At 41.3% G+C, this 20,368-nt stretch overlaps 1 protein-coding gene and 2 pseudogenes across 1 annotated transcript; 2 read left to right on the forward strand and 1 right to left on the reverse strand.

The window, feature by feature from the left end:
- Positions 1–5,994: 5,994 nt before the first annotated feature.
- On the reverse strand, positions 5,995–12,723 carry LOC127158793 (uncharacterized). The gene is made up of 2 exons (XM_051101802.1): positions 6,597–12,723; positions 5,995–6,069 (listed from the first exon to the last, which is right to left on the reverse strand). Exon 1 carries the CDS (start codon positions 12,721–12,723, stop codon positions 6,853–6,855), a length of 5,871 nt encoding a protein of 1,956 aa, XP_050957759.1. The 3' UTR covers positions 5,995–6,069; positions 6,597–6,852.
- Positions 12,724–14,312: 1,589 nt separating this feature from the next.
- LOC127158800 (heat shock cognate 71 kDa protein-like) lies at positions 14,313–15,069 on the forward strand (annotated as a pseudogene).
- A 327-nt stretch (positions 15,070–15,396) lies between these two features.
- Positions 15,397–17,944, forward strand: LOC127158801 (chymotrypsin-like protease CTRL-1; annotated as a pseudogene).
- Positions 17,945–20,368: the final 2,424 nt, after the last annotated feature.

The raw sequence follows: 20,368 nt of genomic DNA on the forward strand, positions 1-20,368 counted from the left end.
TGTGTAAGTGTGTAATTCATCGGATTAGTCTAATGTTCAAAAGACCAATGAATTGTATGATCAGGATGTTAACATAAACAAAAAACTCACCTTTTAGTTCACCGACAACACCTCTCTGACCAAAAGCCACTGAGCAAATAATCAGGGCCAGATATTGAACATTTATTTTTCTATTGCCCTTATGCTATTTCATTTTGGACTGACTTTAAAATAGACATAACAAAGAAATTAAGCAAACCCCTTAATTTAGATTTTCATGATATTTTACTTTGTTTTCAAAACCCCTCTTTTTCTGATAAACAGGTTTATATTATGAATCTCTTAGCCAAATATTCACAAGCCAAAAGTAAGTCAGAAGAAACCATTATATATTACATTTTGGAACACTGATCTTAAAATTTACCTTGAAACCCTCTCTAATATGAGATCTCAAAATAAGAAGCTCATAAAAACAAAACAAACTTTCAAGCTTTTCAAATTTATGTAACTGCCCTGGAATTTCCTTTTTTTTTCCTTTTGGTATGTTTGTGCTCATTTTGTGTATTTTCGCTTTCTGCTGTTATTTATTTATTTATTTATTTGCAGTTGAATTTGCAATTTGAAATGTGCAATGTTGCCTTGAAACTGAATAATAAATAATAATAATAATAATCAGGTCCCAGCTGGGTTCGTCACTTTTTGAGGTCCTCCTGAAACATTTCCGTTGTGGTCCGTGCTCTTTGCAGCATGTTCCTGTGTTTGCAGCGCGTTTCTATGTTTGGTTGTGTTGTGAGAATTTGCAGCGCATTTCCGTATTTGTGTTTGCATTGTGAGGATTTGTAGCGCCTGTGTTGTCAAACTGATTAAAATGTTTTCTTAATTTGTTGTCATTTTTTCTGATTGCATGTGTTTTCTTAAGTTGCAGTGCACTGAGCTCTCTCGGCCACCATACGTGTGCACAAATATGCATTAATTCATGCTTTATTAATGTACAGATAATCACAATTTAATGTACAATTCATGAAGAACTAAACCATTTTTTTAATGATTACTACATCAGCAACTAATGAACATTCTATATGATTCATATTAAGTAATCAATAAATTGTTATTAGTTAAATGTGTCATAATGTATTAATTCCCTAATAACTTATTTTATTAACTAATGATGTAAATTCGTATGTTAATTTCCACTGTGGTCAGAGCTATGTACTTCAGCTTCCTGTTGTTTGCTTTAGATACTCATTAGCTAATGATTTGCAAATGTATCATATTATGTTGTGACTTTACTTGTTCAGGCACAGAACTATTAACTAATTGTTAAGTAATATGTCATTGTGGTTATCCACATAGAATTAGTTAGTGAGTCATGTGCCTCAGTGGGTTAAAGCCATGCATTTCAACTTCTAGTTGTCTGTTTTAAGTAATCATTACCTAATGATTTGCAAAGATATCAATATGTTATGACTTTATGTGTTGAGGCACACTAATTCTAAATCCATAACCACAATGACATATTACTTAAAGGGGTCATCGGATGCAAAGTTCACTTTTTCATGTTGTTTGAACATTAATGTGTGTTGGTAGTCTATGTACAAATCTACCCTATAATGATAAAAATCCATGCAGTGGTTTTTAATTCATCTGTAAAATAATATTCCCTTTTTCAAATTGAGCCATTCTCAGATGCCTGTCGGTGTGTCATCACATAATGATATCTTTGCAAATCATTAGCTAAAGATTAATTAAAGCAGATGACTGGAAGATGAAATGCATGACTTCATAATTAACACATGAATTTACACTATTAGTTAATAAAATAAGTTATTAGGGAATTAATACTTTATGGCACATTTAACTAATAACAATATATTGATTACTTGATCTATGAATCATATAGTATTTTCATTTGTTGCTGATGAAGTAATTATTAATAAATGGTTTAGTTCTTCATGAGTTATATATTAACTCATGATTATCTCTGCATTAGTTAAGCATGAATTAATGCATATTTGGTAAAGAGTTACCAAAAAAGTATTTACATACCTTCAACAAAGATTGTAGAAGTGACATCATAAAATTTGTAGGTGCTCCATCCAACATTTTCAGGATCAATCCATGCATATATTTTCTGTCCATGGTGGGACAGTTCCAGGTTTTTAATCAACAGGCTGCAATTCCCACTTGATGGGTCACCATATAAATCAGTTTTTCTTCTGAACTTCTTAATGACATCATTTGCATGCAAAGGATCGTAAACTAAAGGATAACCTTTAGAGACCCACTGGTACCACACAACCCTATGTGGGTTTTTAGGTGGGTATGATGTGTAGTTGAAAGAACACGGTATAACCAGACAGGAACCTTGGAGGCCGTGAATATCTTTTGGCATTCTCACTTCCCATGCGAAAGCATCATAGAGCAGAACACCTGTGGGTGAAAAATGAATGCAGTTAATCGCTGCATGTTCATTTGGGCTGGAAATTTTAGCATTTAATTTGTCTCATGTTTTTCTGTTAGTATACAGTAGCACACTGTAATACACTAAACTTTGTAGTTTTCATGAGTCAGTAGTAGAATTATCGTTTTTGTGTGGTTGCTAAATCTTGTCATCGTTGATTTGATCTATAGTATGAGAAATTTGTGAAACTATTAGTGACATAAGAGGCATGTCAATTATTACTCTATATGGCAATTAGAAATAACTTTTGAGTCTTTTGAGTCAAGATCTCAATAAAACTCTGACATGACAGAGTATGTTTTTAGTCACAGACTTGTCAATTATAGAGCATTTGTTTATCTGTCTAGCCTTCATTGGTAATTGACCTGGGTGTTGTAGTTTTTAGAGAGCCTCCATCTTGATCTGTACTCCTTTACCACCGCCAACTTGAGGTGACATAAATCTTCCACCCACGACAACATGCTTTTGAAATGTCACACAGTCACACAATTCACACTATAAAGGCTAATACTTCCTGGAGGGCCGGTGTCCCTGCAGAGTTTAGCTCCAACCCTAATCAAACACACCTGAACCAGCTACTTCTGCTCACTGGCTTATGGATTTTTTTTTTCAAAATGTTGATTAAACTGAGAACATTAGTGTCTGTTTTATAGCTTCATATTATTTTAGCTCAGAATAAAACATATGACTGACCTTATGAGTGTAAGGCAGACGGTATGGCTTTTTTTTGATTACACTTTATTTTGATAGTCCACTTTAGATATTCTACTAACTATAAGTAACTTTGCAACTACATGACAACTAATTCTCATTAATTTGCAACTACATGTCTACTAACTCTCAGAGCAGACTGTTAGGTTAGGTTTAGGGTTAGTAGAATAAGTTGGCATATACTTGCAAAGTTTAGCAAAGAGTGTTAGAAGATATTAAGCAGACATTCTACTAATACTCTAATGGTTAGATGCAAAGTCATGCAATTGCAAAGTTACTTACTCTTAGTAGAATGTCTAAAGTGGACTATCAAAGTGTTAAAGTTTTCCCTGTGTGTGTGAGATTGTACTGATTGTGTGGTATTTGATTATTTTGATATTTCATAACTGAATTATGTTAATAAATGTATATAAACATTTATTGTGACAGAACATGCCCAAAATCATGCCTAAAAGAGGAAAGCAGACGCTGTACCTTGGAAAAGTAAATGAAGCAGAAGTGGTGCTTTCATGTTCCTGGGTAAATACACAAACAAAAAAACAAAGCTAAATGTCATTACTTGGTGAAATTCCAGCACTGCCTGACAGTTTATCACTTAAATTGTCGTTTTTCACAATTTAATTTCAGTCTTCTTTTAAAGTACTTTAATGAAACAATTTTATTTGTCATTCTTACCTTCTCAGTAGTCCTCGGTAGAAGAATGGATAAAAACCTTTCACTAAGAAGAGAAAAAAAGAGAAGTGAGAGAAAGAAGCATATTTTTTATGAAAGTGATTTCATTTCCATGCCCAGCAGGGTGAAAATGATCTCCTTAATCTTGTGAGAGCTCATCAATGCAATTGTGTTGTGATACCACAGTCAAAAATAGTATTTCCTGAATGAAAGCTACCATTTGTGACTGACAATACTGAAGGTGTACATTTAAAAACAAGGTACAAAATGCCAAACTGAACTTTACATGTAACACAGCTAGTTATTACATCTAAACTTGTTATTGTGTCCAATTAGGATTATACATGTTTCCTTTCACAATCATTTTTACAATTATGATTATTTCTGAGAACATTTGGTTTAATCACAGTCTCTTAATTCAGCAGCAATACATTTTTAAATGTCAGTGACAAACAAATTTATATATAATATATACAACAGCACAGTTTACTGTTAGCTACAGTACTGCATATTCTACAGTACAGATTTGTTGGTTTCCTGGTAAATTGTTCATATACAGTATGAAATAATTACTGCAGTTGACCTTTGACCTTTGAAGATTCTTAAAGGCATTAACTGATATTTAAGTAAATGAGAATGTGACTAATACTCATGGTGTTTCTCCTCTGGCAAATTAATTAAAAATCCTAAAGCCTAAAAATGCAAGCAAGCAGTGTTGGTTTCTGCAGAAGACTGTCTCTGACTGCAGCGGAAAGTTAGCAGCTATGAAAAGATACTGACGTCATCAACAACAACCACATAGCCGGTTTATAAATGCATGAAACAAATGCAGATTAGTTATGGGTGATATAAAGCTTGTAATGCTTATGTAGATTAAAATATAAATAAAGGTGCTACAGTGGATGGCATTTTTTTTTTTTCAAAAACAGACTGTGACTATATTTCTGAAAGAATGCATTCTTCTGTGTGTATTTATTTTGAGCATTAAAGAAAAAAAAAAAAACACTGGTAAACCTTGTTTTTGTTCATCAGATATTTTCATATGCATTGAGGTTGACATCCATGTGGGTATAATCAGCCTCATAATCATAACCCTTAATGTAATATTTCAAGAGAAAATAGGGATACAGAGGTCAGTTAATAACTTACTAGCATTTGAATCCACAGAATCTGAATAGGCCTTTGTTTTCCACAGTTTAATAAAGTAATGGTAGGAATAAATAATACACTCAATGAATAGGAGTTTGGTTTGCTGAGGTGCATGGTGAAAAACCCCTATAGATATCTGCATTTATCATGGCAGCTATTAAGTTAAAGGAATCAGGAAGTAGCACAGACACTTTTATTGTGACACTCTGCTCATAGATTGAATAGTATTAAATCAGCGGTGTCAAACTCAATTCCTGGAGGGCCACAGCCCTGCATAATTTAGCTCCAACCCTAATTAAACACACCTGATCCAGCTAATCACGTCCTTCAGGCTTATTTAAAAAACTACATTGTTTGTGTGTTGGAGCAGGGTTGGAACTAAACTCTGTAGGGCTGCGGCCCTCTAGGAACTGAGTTTGAAACCCCTTTATTACATGGTTTGTAAAAAATGTAGGCCTTGAGAGACAGCTGTGGTTCAAAAGCTCTGTATCTTTTTTGGGGTGGTGCACAAGGTTTGGAGAAAGGTATGTTTTCTGGGACAATACGTGTGTTTATTCTGTGAATATAAAAGAGTCATCAGTAAGCGGTGGATATGTGACCCCTCCATTCTATTCCTCTCACTCGCTCAGAGAGGCATTTGTACAGGTGTTTACGGTATGGGAGGCGGGCGCGCTAATAAGGACGATATAGACTGCAGCCTCTAGCATAAGTCGCTAGTGCGGCTCTTGAGATCAGGGAAGTGAGGTTTAACAGCTCTTATCAGCTACCCTCCATTACACATAGAAACTAGAATGTGTGATGCTGTGAATTTTAAGATTTTTTTAAAGAGTTTCTTTTTCAATGTGCAAAGACAACTGTATAATATTTGTTGAATGATTTCCCCCAAACATTGTGGTGCTGTCAAAATCATGGCCTGACACAACCACAACGACTCAACCAATGAGTGTGAAGAGCTCCATTAAAAGTCACAAGTTAATATTGAGTCCTGGGTGCCGGTCAGAGCACCCAAAAAATGAGGAGACAGGTGATCGAAGTTTAACTGTGTATTGGCAGTAGAAGATAGTGCCACAGATGTACAGTCAAGACGTGTAGATAGTCTGCAACAATTGGTACAATAAAAAAATGAATACAAAATGAAACTAAAATTATATGTACAGCAGAAACATTTACTATACCATTACATAGTAATAGTGAATGAAGCCAAAGTATTCCCAATTCACATACGTGATAGTTCTGGACTAGACACATGGTTATATGAAGAAAAATAAGGTATTTTACAGAGAACTACAATCCTTAAGTGATAATCATCGCTATGAACCTACAGCTTCCATATATGGACAGAAGTTTAGCGCAGATGAACATCATTTGCATAACCATAACGCTAATTACTCATTCGGCAGTGTAGCAGCTTAACAAAACAACATTGCGTCATTAGAATATCTTAAGTACCTGTAGCACTGATTTACATCTAGATTATGAATGAATGAATACATGTTAAGGGATATTACCAAACTGAGAAATACAGAACGATCATTACCGGACATGTCTGGTATGTTCGTCTAATACGGACGCATATAACACTGTTGCGATCACTGTTAACACAAATATCAATCAGCTCGCTTACTTTGTGGTCAGCGACTAACACCTTGATGATGAATCTGCAGCAGTTGCCATAAACAAACTAAGAATCCTCATCCTTTCAGCCGGTGGCTTGATCAGATCACACGAACTCAGCAAAACAACGGCAGCTCATGAACTACGCTGCCCTCTTTCGCAATATTACTGCAACTACAGTTTCATAACAAAAGTCCCTCTCGCAGAAGCCTTCAATACAGCCGCCCCCAAAGATGCAGAGCATCTTTGTTTCCATGAAGTGTGACTTAACCAGTCAGTGTTGGGGGCCTATCCTTTGGTAAGGCCGGCAGGATGACCAGGCGGGCAACCGGTCGGGTATAAACTTGACCCTTAATCAGTACATCAGCTGACCTGATATGACCATCTGGGCTTTGGTGGGTCTTGACCACTTGTCCTACAGGCCATAGACTCCGAGGTAGTTGGGGGTCTACAATCAAAACGAATGTCTGCTCCTTTAGGTCAGGAGGAGAAGCGTGCCATTTCTGTCGGGTTTGGAGGCTAGGGAGGTAGTCCCGTATGAACCTGGACCAGAATCGGTCCGCTAGGACCTGGGAGTGTCTCCAGTGCCGGCGACTCAGCATCTCTGACTCGGGGTACACGACTTGAGGCAAAGATCCATCGGGCCGCCCCATGAGGAGACTGTTTGGCGTTACCGGGTCCGCATCTGCCACGTCTGACGAGACATACCCCAAGGGTTTTGAGTTGAGGATGGATTCGACCTCCAGCAAGACTGTCATTAAGACTTCCTCGGAGACTGACTGTGAACCCAAAACTGTGTACAGGGCTGATTTAACTGACCTTACCTCCCTTTCCCAAGCTCCACCAAAATGGGGGGCTGATGGAGGATTAAAGTGGAAGTGGATCTGTTGGCAGGCCAGTTGACTCTGGATGTCAGGAAGCAATACAGCATAAGCTTCACGTAACTCCCTTTGACCCCCACGGAAGTTCGTACCCTGATCCGACCATAATTCCCTGGGTGTTCCTCTTCTTGCGATAAACCTTCTAAGAGCCATGAGGAATGAGTCCGTACTCATGCTAGGGAGAAGGTCTAAATGGATAGCCCTTGTGGTCAGACATTTGAAGAGGATACCCCAACGCTTTTCGGTGCGCCTCCCAATCTTGACAAGCAGGGGTCCAAAGCAGTCCACTCCACAAGAATGAAAGGCAGGTTTATAAAGCTGGAGTCGCGCAGAAGGTAAATCCGCCATCTTAGGGATTGCCGGTTGGGCCCTCCACCGTTGGCATTCGGGGCAGTCGCGCTGAAAACGCCGGACAGCTTCACGTCCTCGGAGGATCCAGTAGTATCGCCGTATCTCCCCGAATAACCGTTCAGATCCAGGGTGATGTAACTTGTCATCATAATGCTGAATGATCAAACGACTGACGGGGTGACTAGGATCCAGGACCAGAGGATGTAAAACGGAATCCTCGATGCCAGACACCCTGCGTAAACGACCTCCCACCCTTATCAGACCACAGGAGTGATCCATTTCCGGAGCTAGGGTAACTAGTCGACTCCCAGACCTAACCGGCTTTCCAGTTCCTAACAGTTTATAATCCTCAGGGAAGGATTCCTGCTGTACCTGTCTGAGGATATGAATCTCAACCTGGCGGTAATCCTCAGCCTCTGGAGAAGTCCCAGGGACCAAGTTGCTCCTATGTTCCTGGGCGGCACCATCCAGTAGTTCCTGCCAGGTGTTGTAGTTCCATCCATCGGTATTGCCGAAAGGGGAAGGTGAGGTATTGATGCCACAGAAGGTAGATTTCCGCAGTTCAACTTGGTCTACCCTGGTTTCAGACTTAGGAATTGCTGGCCATTCTTTGGGATCCTGAAGCAGGAAAGCGGGGCCTTGGGACCATCTATTCGGTGCAGCCAGGTACTGGAGAGGTCGTCCTTTTGTGAGGTCATCAGCAGGATTGTCCGCCGAGCCTACATAATGCCAAGAGCACTTGTCTGTCAGCTCCTGGATCTCAGCGATTCTGTTCCCCACGAAGACCCTGTAGCGACAGGACTCAGACTTCAACCATTGGAGGACCGTGGTAGAGTCTGTCCACAGAGAAATAGACCTGACGTGTAGTGTTAGCTCATTTTCCAGTAACTTTGCCAACTGTGCGGCCACTAGACTTCCGCAGAGTTCCAGTCTTGGAATGGAGTGAGCTCGTTTAGGAGTGACACGGGAGCGTGCGATAATGAAGGACAGGTAGGTCTGACCTTCCTGGTCGGTAGTCCGCAGATAAGCCACCGCTCCATACGCCTGCTCGGAGGCATCCGAGAAGATATGTACCTCATGGGTAACTCCATCCATCCCAACCTCAGGAGGGACATAAGGCCGTGGAAAGGAGATACAAGAAAGGTATTGGAGTTCTTCCTCCCATGCACACCAGGACTGGAGGAGCTCAGGTGGCAGGTTGGGGTCATCCCACCCCCTCTGCTTGTTCCACAGCTGCTTAATGATGACTTTCGCCCTAGTCGTGTACGGTAGAAGCCATCCCAGTGGGTCGTACTGGGTAGCGAGGACCTTATAGATGTTTCTCAAAGTGGGGGTTTCGTAAATCACAGGTCGGTGTTTGTAGGACAAAGTGTCCGTCTGCCAGTTCCAGCTCAGACCTAGCGTTGACTCAGGAATGTCTGACTTTTCCTGTGTTAACCACAGCTCTACACTTGCAGCTCGGGCGTCAGATGGTAGATGACTTAACACAGTAGGATTACTGCAGGCCCACTGGCGGATCTCGAAGCCACCTGCAGAAAGGATATTCCGTAATCGATCAATCAAGCTCCGAGCCTCATCGGCAGAAGGTAGACTCTGCAGGCAATTATCAACATAGAAACACCTCTCCACTGAATTCCGAATTGCCTCATCAGTCAGGGGATGCTGCCGGACGTGGCGTTGCAGTGCATAGGTGGCACAGCACGGACTGGACGTCGTGCCGAAGGGCAGTACTTGCCATTCGAGAATCTTGGGTGCCTCATCCATTTTCAGGTCCCGCCAAAGGAAACGGAGTAAGGGACGGTCCTCAGGAATAAGGCGAACCTGATGGAACATCGCCTTAATATCCCCACTCACAGCCACCGGATGTTCTCTGAAACGGATAAGGACGCCCAACAGTGAGGCCCCGAGGGTGGGTCCTGGCAACAGGTACTGATTAAGGCTCTGTCCGTAATACTGATAGGAGCAGTTAAAGACAAGGCGGCACTTTCCATTGTGACTAACGAGGTGGTGGGGGATGTACCAGCATTCAGGTGAGTCAGGTTTAAAATCAGTCACCTCCCGAACAGCTCCTGTCTTAATGAGTTTCCTCATTTCCTCTTCATAGACCTCTGCTTTTAGAGGGTCCTTCAGCAGACGCCTCTCCACACTACGAAGGGTAGGAAGAACTGATTCTTTAGGTGCCTTCAACAAAGGCATGTCCTTCCGCCGCAGCAGGGGTGTAGCCAACCGATGGATTCCCTCCATTTCTAGAATGAGAGTCTTCTGGTCAAGCAGCTGAAGTGCCTCCTGATCCTGCTTGGACCGGGTTACCTCTTTGCCTTCCCACTGTGGAACCATATCCAACTGCCACAGTCGTTGAACGTTCTGAAGGAGCTCATCCTGAATCGGAGCCATGGAGGTCAGTAGGCATTGCCGCGGGCCAGGAGGACATCCCATCGAAGGTATAGGACCCTGGAGCGTCCATCCTAGGCGCGTGTGAACTGCAGCTGGCGCACCCCGGCCGCCCCATCGAACAGGCTCTGTTGGGGTTATGAGATGGGGCTGATCAGAGCCGATGAGAAGTAAAGGTTGAACATCTGTAAGCGTACGGATCGGGAGACCACGCAGATGTCTGTACTTCTGTTGTAGCTGTTCCACAGGGTAAGATTGGCGGGACAGGTTAAGAAGATCGGCAGTGAAGGCATGATTGATCTTATAACTGGTCTGAGGTTTACAGAGGGAAGAGATGTGAAAGGAAATGGAACAACCCTGAATAACCTGAATATCATCCTTCACCGTCCGCAACGGAAGGTCTTCTGGGACACCTTGAATGCCCAACGCTTTCACTGCAGTGGAGAGCAGAATCGTCCTTTCCGACCCATCATCGAGAAGGGCAAAGGTGTCCAAGGTGCGATTCTCATAATGCAGATTTACCGGAACCACTTTGAGCATAACTCGTCCTTTGACAGAGGGTTTATCCAGAAAGAACCTATCTGGGGAAGAATTCGTCAGGCAACTCTTTTCAGTGTTAGTTGAATCCTCCCTCGGGGATGGACTGACATTCACTTCATGGAGAGGGCGCAAATGAGTGCCCTGGCAGAGGTTGCAGGGCTTTTTAAGGTCACAATGAGCAGCATGATGTGCCCTAGCACAGCGCCAACAACGGTTGTTACTCCGAATCCATGTCCTGACCTGGTCGGAGGTAAGCTTAGCAAAGGATGCACACTGGCTCAGGTAATGCTCAGTCTTATCACAGAAAGGACAATATCGTTTCACTTTAGCAGGTTTGGTTTGCGAAACAGGACCTTTCCGAGGAACGGAAGTCCCAACTGAGGATTCTCCAACTCCATGCAGGATGGTCACAGCCCTCTTCCCAGAATCTGCCTTGGCATGTGAGCCCTTAGACATCGGCTCCGGATCGTAACTGTGGCACCAAGTTTCGTAACGGAGCCAATTTGAAAAGTCAATTAGATTAGGGGTTGTGCCAGGTTGGCGGAACATATGGCGGCGAAACTCGGCTCGCTGCTCAGAGGGTAGCTTATTCAGAAGGCGTGCGACGTGGGACCCACAACTCAGCTCCAGCTCACCGTCACGTCCCAGGGTTCTCAATAGGCCCACCAGGGACTGCACCTGGAGAGCAAACTTCTGGAAGGCCGAGATATCCCCTCGCTTTATGTCGGGACTTTCAAGGACACCAGCAATCTTCCTTAAGGCTAACTGATGCGGCTGACCAAATTTATCATGGAGCGCGGCCATGGTATCCGTGAATGGGGTAGGTGAGTTCAGATAAGCATCTGCTATCATTCTAGCCTCCTCAAACTTAAGGTGATCCACTAAGATCTGATATTTGAAAAGTTCAGTCCCATCGGGGGGAAGCAGGTTCTTCAGAGCTATCCGTAGACGAGCAAACTCACCAGGATCCGGCCGACTGAACTTAGGAATCGTAGGAGCAGGTCCCCTGTACACATATTCAGACCCAGCATAAGGGGCTACAGGACGCAGGCCGGGCTCTGCCTTTGGCGCACAGCCTGGAGGATTTGAAGTAGCAGGGACCGAGCTGAATCGCGGGGAAACAGGCACTGACGTACAGTTAGCAGGTAAAGGTCTGGCCACCGGGGTGAGTAACTCCCTAAGCTCTTTAGGGGTAGGAGGTGGGGGAAGTCCAAAAGCATCCGGAGCATCAGGCTGAGGTGGGCGTGGTTGAATAGCTGGGCAAACGAAGGAATACTTTCTAGTCTCTGGCATCACAGGTTGGTAAATAGTGGCACCCATGTCAGACAGTGCAAGGTCACCCACCTGGTTCATCAGGTCAACATGCGGCTCAGGCCATGGCGGGGGAAGCTCAGCAGAATTTACATCCTCTGCTAAAGGTGTGGAGTCATGCGGCTTCCCAGGTGGACTGCATAACTGTGATGCTGTTGGCTGGACTAGTGAACGATTCTGGCCTCTGACTTGATTGAGGTCAGCTCGAAGGGACTGAGCCACTTGAACTAATTCTCTGACTTCAGCACGGACTTCTCTCAGCTCCCTCAGGTCTGCCTGGAAAGCCTGCTGAATCTGCATTAGTTGTGCATGCTCATGGCGCAGGTGCTGAAGCTCGCTGTCGTGTGCAGAGGTAATGAAATCAGCAACTTGAGGTGAGGAAAATGATGGCTGAGGGAATTCAGCCTGCTGGAAAGGCTGATAAGCTGAGGACATAATCCGTGGGCTATCAGAACGGACCAGGTCACCACCAGGGGGGGTGATGTATGGCTGGAAGGATGGGGGAGGAGTCCGATGGACAGGTGACTCCCAGGTGTGAGAGACGTCATCCTCAGCGACAGGTCTGCCTCGGGTATACTGTACTTCATACTGCTGTAGGTAAGATGGAGGACGAGCAAGGCGTTTAGGGCGAGCTCCTCCAACAACCTCCTCATCAGGGTCCATTATGTCAGAAGGAAATACTCATCCGGCTCGAAGGACCACTTGTTATAGAGACCGCTGGACTGTTATGGTTTTGTGAGGTACTGGATGAGTAAACCCCCCTGGGTGCCGGTCAGAGCACCCAAAAAATGAGGAGACAGGTGATCGAAGTTTAACTGTGTATTGGCAGTAGAAGATAGTGCCACAGATGTACAGTCAAGACGTGTAGATAGTCTGCAACAATTGGTACAATAAAAAAATGAATACAAAATGAAACTAAAATTATATGTACAGCAGAAACATTTACTATACCATTACATAGTAATAGTGAATGAAGCCAAAGTATTCCCAATTCACATACGTGATAGTTCTGGACTAGACACATGGTTATATGAAGAAAAAATAAGGTATTTTACAGAGAACTACAATCCTTAAGTGATAATCATCGCTATGAACCTACAACTTCCATATATGGACAGAAGTTTAGCGCAGATGAACATCATTTGCATAACCATAACGCTAATTACTCATTCGGCAGTGTAGCAGCTTAACAAAACAACATTGCGTCATTAGAATATCTTAAGTACCTGTAGCACTGATTTACATCTAGATTATGAATGAATGAATACATGTTAAGGGATATTACCAAACTGAGAAATACAGAACGATCATTACCGGACATGTCTGGTATGTTCGTCTAATACGGACGCATATAACACTGTTGCGATCACTGTTAACACAAATATCAATCAGCTCGCTTACTTTGTGGTCAGCGACTAACACCTTGATGATGAATCTGCAGCAGTTGCCATAAACAAACTAAGAATCCTCATCCTTTCAGCCGGTGGCTTGATCAGATCACACGAACTCAGCAAAACAACGGCAGCTCATGAACTACGCTGCCCTCTTTCGCAATATTACTGCAACTACAGTTTCATAACAAAAGTCCCTCTCGCAGAAGCCTTCAATGATTTTTACATCATCTGCAAGCTGAATAACTAAGCTTTTCATTAATATAGGACAGTTAGGATAGGACAATATTCGTCTGAGATACAACTATTTGAATATCTGGAATCTGATCCAAATTAAGTTCTTAGCAATGCATATTACTAATCAGAAATTAAGTTTTGACATATTTATGGTAGGAAATTTACAAAATACCTTCATGAAACATGATCTTTACTTAATATACTAATGATTTTTGGCGTAAAAGAAAAATCAATAATTTTGACCCATGCAGTGTATTGTTGGCTATTGCTACAAATACACCTGTGCTACTTAAGAATGGTTTTGTGGTCCAGGGTCACATATATGCTATAAATTCAGAAAGGTTAAGCAGACGCTGTTGAGTTTAATAGTTTTTTGTAAATATTTAATTTTATGTAATGTGTCCTAATATTTGTCAAAATAATATAAAAATAGTACAAATTGCAGCTTCAAAAGTCACTACATGATCCCAGCCAAGTAATAAGGGTCTTATCTAGAGTAGCGATCGGTCATTTTATACAAAAAAAAAAAAAAAAAAAAAAAAAGGTGGAAGTACTGACCCAGTGTTTACAAAGCAAACACACAAAGTAAGTTAAATGCCCTTTACAAAAAATGGTAAAACACCAATGTCGGAAGATTTTGAAGTTGGAAGAGAAAATGAGTTTTTTGCCCTACCCTTCCTCTCTGAACTGATGTACACAGACAAAGAACTAACTGCACGTTTTTTTAAGAAAATGACAGATAGCTTTGCTAGATAAGACCTTTATTCCTCAGCTGGGATTGTGTAGAGTCCTGTGAAGCTGCACTGAAACTGCAATTTGGACCTTCAACCCCATTGAAAGTTGACAATAATTACAAAGGGCAACAACGTTCTAGGCAAAGTTAAGTTGACTGGCATCCCTCCCGCTCTTCGTGGTGTGCCACAAATTGAAGTTACCTTTGACATTGACACCAATGGCATTCTCAATGTGTCCGCAGTGGATGAAAGCACAAAATCACTATCACCAATGACAAAGGTAAAATAACCTGCCCTGACCTTGGATAAAGAGTTGACTTTATTATTATTGACTTATTGATTCTGGAGTTCAAAAATGGTCTCTGGCTTTCACACTGAGTTTCTCACTAATCTTTTCTTTTAGGACATTTGAGCAAGGAAGAAATTGAACGTATGGTATAGAAAGCAGAGGATGAAGCCCAGAGGGAGAAGGTCACTGCCAAGAACACTTTGGAGTTCCTGGCCTTTAACATGAAGAGCACTGTGGAGGATGACAAGCTGAAAGACAAGATCAGTGCAGAGGACAAAAAATAATTGACAAATGCAGTGAGGTCATAGCCTGGTTGGACAGAAACTGCATTTGCCAATTTACAGGTTACACTTGTTAATGGAATTAAAGCTATGCCTTTCAGTTATGATTATATAATTGAAGGAACTTTATTTGATATTCTTACCTTTAGGAAGTCAAACCAGTTTATGTAACCACCCAAAGAGTTTTACCCAGTAACAAAGAGATAATTAAGCTGGTGTTTTCCAACCCTGTTCCTAGAGCAACACAAACAGTACAAATTTGTCATATCTCTTTTATCTGACACATCTATTTCTCTACTAATGAGCTGAGTTAAATCAGGAATGTTGTTATTAGGAAATGTTAGAAAATATGTACTGTTAGTGTGCATCCAGGAAAAGGGCCTGGTCTGACGTACATCGTGTGAATGGCCGGGTACGTGTGTGCCGCTTACCTGGGGAACACATGGCACCAGGATGCACTGTGGGAAGAAGGCAAATCGGCGGAGGCAGCGTGATGCTTTGGGCAATATTCTGCTAGGAAACCTTGGGTCCTGCCATCCATGTGGATGTTACTTTGAAAGTACCACCTACCTAAGCACTGTTGCAAATCATGTACACCCTTTCATGGAAATGGTTTTCCCCGGTGGCTGTGGCCTCTTTCAGCAAGATAATGCGCCCTGCCACAAAGCAAAAATGTTTCAGGAAAGTTTCGAGGAGTACAATAACGCATTTGAGATGTTGACTTGGCCTCCAAATTCCCCAGATCTCAGACTATTTCAGCATCTGTAGGATGTGCTGAACAAAGTAGTCCGATCCATGGAGGCCTCACCTCGCAGCTTACAGGACTCAAAGGATCTGCAGCTAACATCTTGGTGCCAGTAACCACAGCACACCTTCAGGGGTCTAGTGAAGTCCATGCCTCAGTGGGTCAGGGCTGTTTTGGCAGTAAAAGTGGGACCAATGCAATTTTAGGAAGGTGGTCATAATGTTACGCCTGATCGGTGTATAGCTGCTGTCTTTCTAGGTCTACAAACTTGTCATGTTATTGTGATACTTTTCTCATTTGTTTCTTTATGAACAATGGTAATAGGATGCGGGGTACGTCCAGTTATAGTGCGTTACCCAGGACTTGACAAGAAAAAAAGTCTTGCTGAAGATCTGCTAGAGGACATGCCAAAATATCTGCCAGAAGATCTATCAGTAAAACTGAAAAAATCTATCTATCTATCTATCTATCTATCTATCTATCTATCTATCTATCTATCTATTATTGTATGTATCCAGGTATTTTGACACTTGTTTTTCTCTGTTGCTATCTTTCTAGGCCTAGATATCACAAAGTTGTCCTTGGACAGAATGAACTTGGCTCTAATGATGAATTTGTTCAAGTCAGAAAAATTGCAAAGGTATCATCTTTAATGTGATTTTTACAATGTGCATATATAATAACCTGAACATTCAAAAGGTTGCATTAATGCTTAATATTTTTATAGAAACTGATTTTTTTTTTTCTTTTTTTCAGGATTCTTTCAAAGTTAAAAGTATAAATGTCTTTACTGTCACGTTTGATTCGTTTAATGCATCCTGGCTAAACAAATGTATTAATTTCTTTCTTACACTTTCAGGTCATCATCCATCCTGACTACAACAAACAGACCATGCACAACAATGATATTGCACTACTGAAATTGTCCAGTCCAGTACGGATGACGTCCCGTATCTCTCCTATATGTCTGCCCCGGGACTCTTTGTGTCACCACTGGCTGGGGCATAACTGCAAATGAATGTAAGTCAAGTTTTATTACCTATATACAACAGAACATTTTCAATGTTACCTATAACTCCTTGATTTACTAAATGAGCAGTAGTTAGCCCTTGCTCAACCATTCAGACAATTATTGTCTCACATTATTCTTTTGCTTTTAGGGAATCTTCGAGTCCTGCAGGAGGCCAGTATCCCAATAGCGAGTCAGGATCATTGTAGGCAGGTTTGGGATATAAATAATATCACAGATGCCATGATCTGTGCTGGTGTCACGAATCTGGTCGGTGTCCCGTTGTCCACTCACCACCAGATGTCACTCTCGCTCCACCTACACACTCTGACTGTTACTTTGAATCTCGGACTGCATCTCCCATCCTCCACCGCTCTGATTGCGTCAGCCCCCGTGACCAATCAGGCGTCCTATAAAAACCCCGGTCCTCCCCAGTGCACTTCATGGATTGTTGAATCGCTGAATTGTAGAATTGTATTATTGTTTTCCTAGTTCCTGGTTTTTGATCTCTCGCCTGGTTTTCTCGTTTACGTCTGTCTAGCCGCCTGCCTTGTGGATTATCGCTCTTGTTTATCGGATTATTCTCTTCGTCTCCTGCTACACACCTGTCTGCTCCTGTCTCCACCCTGCCTGTTCGACCTCGTATCTGTCTTGTTTGTTTAATAAAAGGCTCGCATATGGATCCGCTCGCCTCTCGTCTCGTTCATCCCGTAACAGCTGGAGCCTCTGAGATCTCATCTTGTCAGGTATAAAGACAGATGCATGAACATACATTACATGCAAGCTTTTAATAAAAAAAATAATCAAACTAAATAAATTAAAATATGTAAAATAGCAGCTCACAGACAGTATAGAACGGTCCGAACTAACAATATTAATCACTGATTTCTTGGTGTCGACTGCAGGGTGATTCTGGTGGTCCTCTGATGTGTGAGAGTTCAGGTGTTTGGTACCAAGTGGGCATCGTTTCCTGGGGTGATGAAGACTATGTCCTTGATAGTCCAGTCATCTACACCCGTGTCTCTTACTTTCAAATGTGGATCAGTGAAATTATTACATCTAACTAGAGCAACAGCTTAAGTCTCATGCCTCACAGTTTTGGTTCTCCTGTGTCTGAATATTTATTCATTAGTCCAGTGATCCATATGTGTCATCATACTGGAAATACCTTATGACATAATGACAATAGATTTATAAAAAGCACTATTTAAACTTATATATCAATGTATCTCTTTTAATTTTAACTAATTGTTGCATATGCTGAACTAATGTATGCTTACATATTTATGTCTCAATAAATATTAAATAAAACATTTTGGGTATTCCTGTTATCTCTGGACTGTTTGTTGCAATGCACAAGCACACAAATTTGGGTTCAGTGGAAGAAATCTAACTAAGTGGCATCTGCAAACAAATGGTGCTAGAACTTTTTGGAATTCACTATGGAATGAATTTGATGATTTTTAGTTTATTTATAACATCAGTTCTCTAATCCTGTGTTAGGTTGTATATTAAAATTATAGTATAGTATAGTGCATTAAATTATTGTCTTGTTAATCAGGAAACACATAATGGGAACGTGTCAAGTTGAACGCAAAACTCTGTCAGTAAATATGACGGAAGGACATCTGGTCGAGTGGCGGCGATAAGATCTCGTGACACCTTACGGGTCCACTGCACTGAGTCTCTATGGAAATCAAAACCGAAACTAAAACTGTTTTTATCCAATACAAACGTATTTACTCCGTTATGCTATCAGAAGAAAATCCAAAACAGGCCAGTTTAAAAGTACAAAACCCACCTAAATTAAATTTGTGAAATTACGTTAATGTTGTTTGTGGTGGGGGAGAAAATGAAAAATACTTTAATACATGATTAATTATAGCTTTTAAGAAAATGTTTTAAAAGAACATGGATGATGTAACCCCATGAAATACAGATTAATGAAGGGGTTTATCTGGGATCAGATTATTGTGCCCTTCCATATCATGACGTCTCTGCAGTACATAATGCTAATGTAAAAGTGAGACATGTTAAATAACATAAGCTATCCAGAAGCAATAAAGAAGGTACAAGAGCACAGGAGAAGTGATGATACTGGCAAAGACATTTCAAGTCAAGAGATTGGGCAAACAGAGGAAAGCGGCACAACAGTGGCACAAAGTGAGACACTGGCCATGATGACTGATAAAAACAGAAAAGCAGATTTCTCAACAAGTAGGTGGCACTGTCCGCATATTGCTCAAAGTAGGCTACTCTTAGAATGGTGACGACATGCACAAAATTTTGTTTTATAAGATACAGCCTCACTTGCTGTTTGGCATCCAGTTTGACATCAATAAGCCATACAAACATTTACTGTCTCTCGTAAATAAAGACTCCAACAAGTATGAATGAGGATGCACACAAGTGAAGGAGCAACTGCATAATTTTTTGCCTATTACCTTATTTATTTCTTTTAAAATAAGGGGCAATATTTGCACCTTAAATTGAATTCCAGGGACATTTCAACCCATGTAAGTGTTTTTTTTTTTTTTTTTTTTTTTTTTTTTTTAACTATTAGATGCATGCATTACCTTTTACGTTAAATTCTAACATTCAAACTGTACAGTAGGCTGTTATCAGATTAAGTCATCACCAAAATCCAAAATTTGTATTTTTTTTAAACTGCACCCATGGTACAGCAACAAAGTTCCTTGATTATTATGCCGGAGTATAGTTCCCTGGTTGGAAAAACCAGCATATGCTGGTAGGTATGTTTTGATGCTGGAATGCTGGTTAGGTAGGTTTTGATGCTGGTTTAAGCTGGTCCTTTGCTGGTTTATGCTGGTCTTTAGCTGGTTTAAGATGGTCCTTTGCTGGTTTTTGCTGGTCATGTTGCTGGTCAATGACCAGCATGAACCAGCAAAGGACCAGCATAAACCAGCAAAGGACCAGCTTAAACCAGCATCAAAACCTACCTAACCAGCATTCCAGCATCAAAACATACCTCCTAGCCATATCGGCCTGGAAAATCGCAACTTTTCATTTTCCCTCTGTCTTAGTACACGATGTAACTACAGAAGAGTCCAGATTTAAATAGGAAAAATATCAAAACTCTTTGGTCATTTTTGAGCGAGATGCTAACGGCCTAATCGGATTCAATGATCTATGGTAAGCTATGCTAAAACGTGAAAAGTTTGTTTCAACCTCTAGCGGTTGAAAAATAAAACTGCATGGGCCACGCAGAAGAATATCGTTGGTGAACCCAGGCGGAAACCCCGTAGCAGGTTGCGAGGATTGCGTGCGGGACGGAGATGTCGGCGTTGTGTTTGGAGTTTACGGCGGTTGACATAAACTGGTTTGTAACTGGATTGCGATGATTTCTGGGGTAAATGAGGAAGATGAAATGGAGTCAGATGATTGGAATTTAGTATGTAGGAAAGGACAAAAAAAGAGAATGAGTGGGCGAAATGAAGCAAGGTTGGCTTATAGCCAATCCAGTAAAAGGGGATTAGAAGAAAACAGCTCAGATGAAGATAATAGGGTTGTCCGTAAAAAGATTGGAAGAGAGCAATATAACGTAATTCTTAAATTTAGAAAGGAAGATGAACATGTTAACCTAAATCCATTAGCATTGTCT

Source organism: Labeo rohita, unplaced genomic scaffold (genome assembly GCF_022985175.1).
Source record: "Labeo rohita strain BAU-BD-2019 unplaced genomic scaffold, IGBB_LRoh.1.0 scaffold_171, whole genome shotgun sequence".
Taxonomy (NCBI): Eukaryota; Metazoa; Chordata; class Actinopteri; order Cypriniformes; family Cyprinidae; genus Labeo; species Labeo rohita.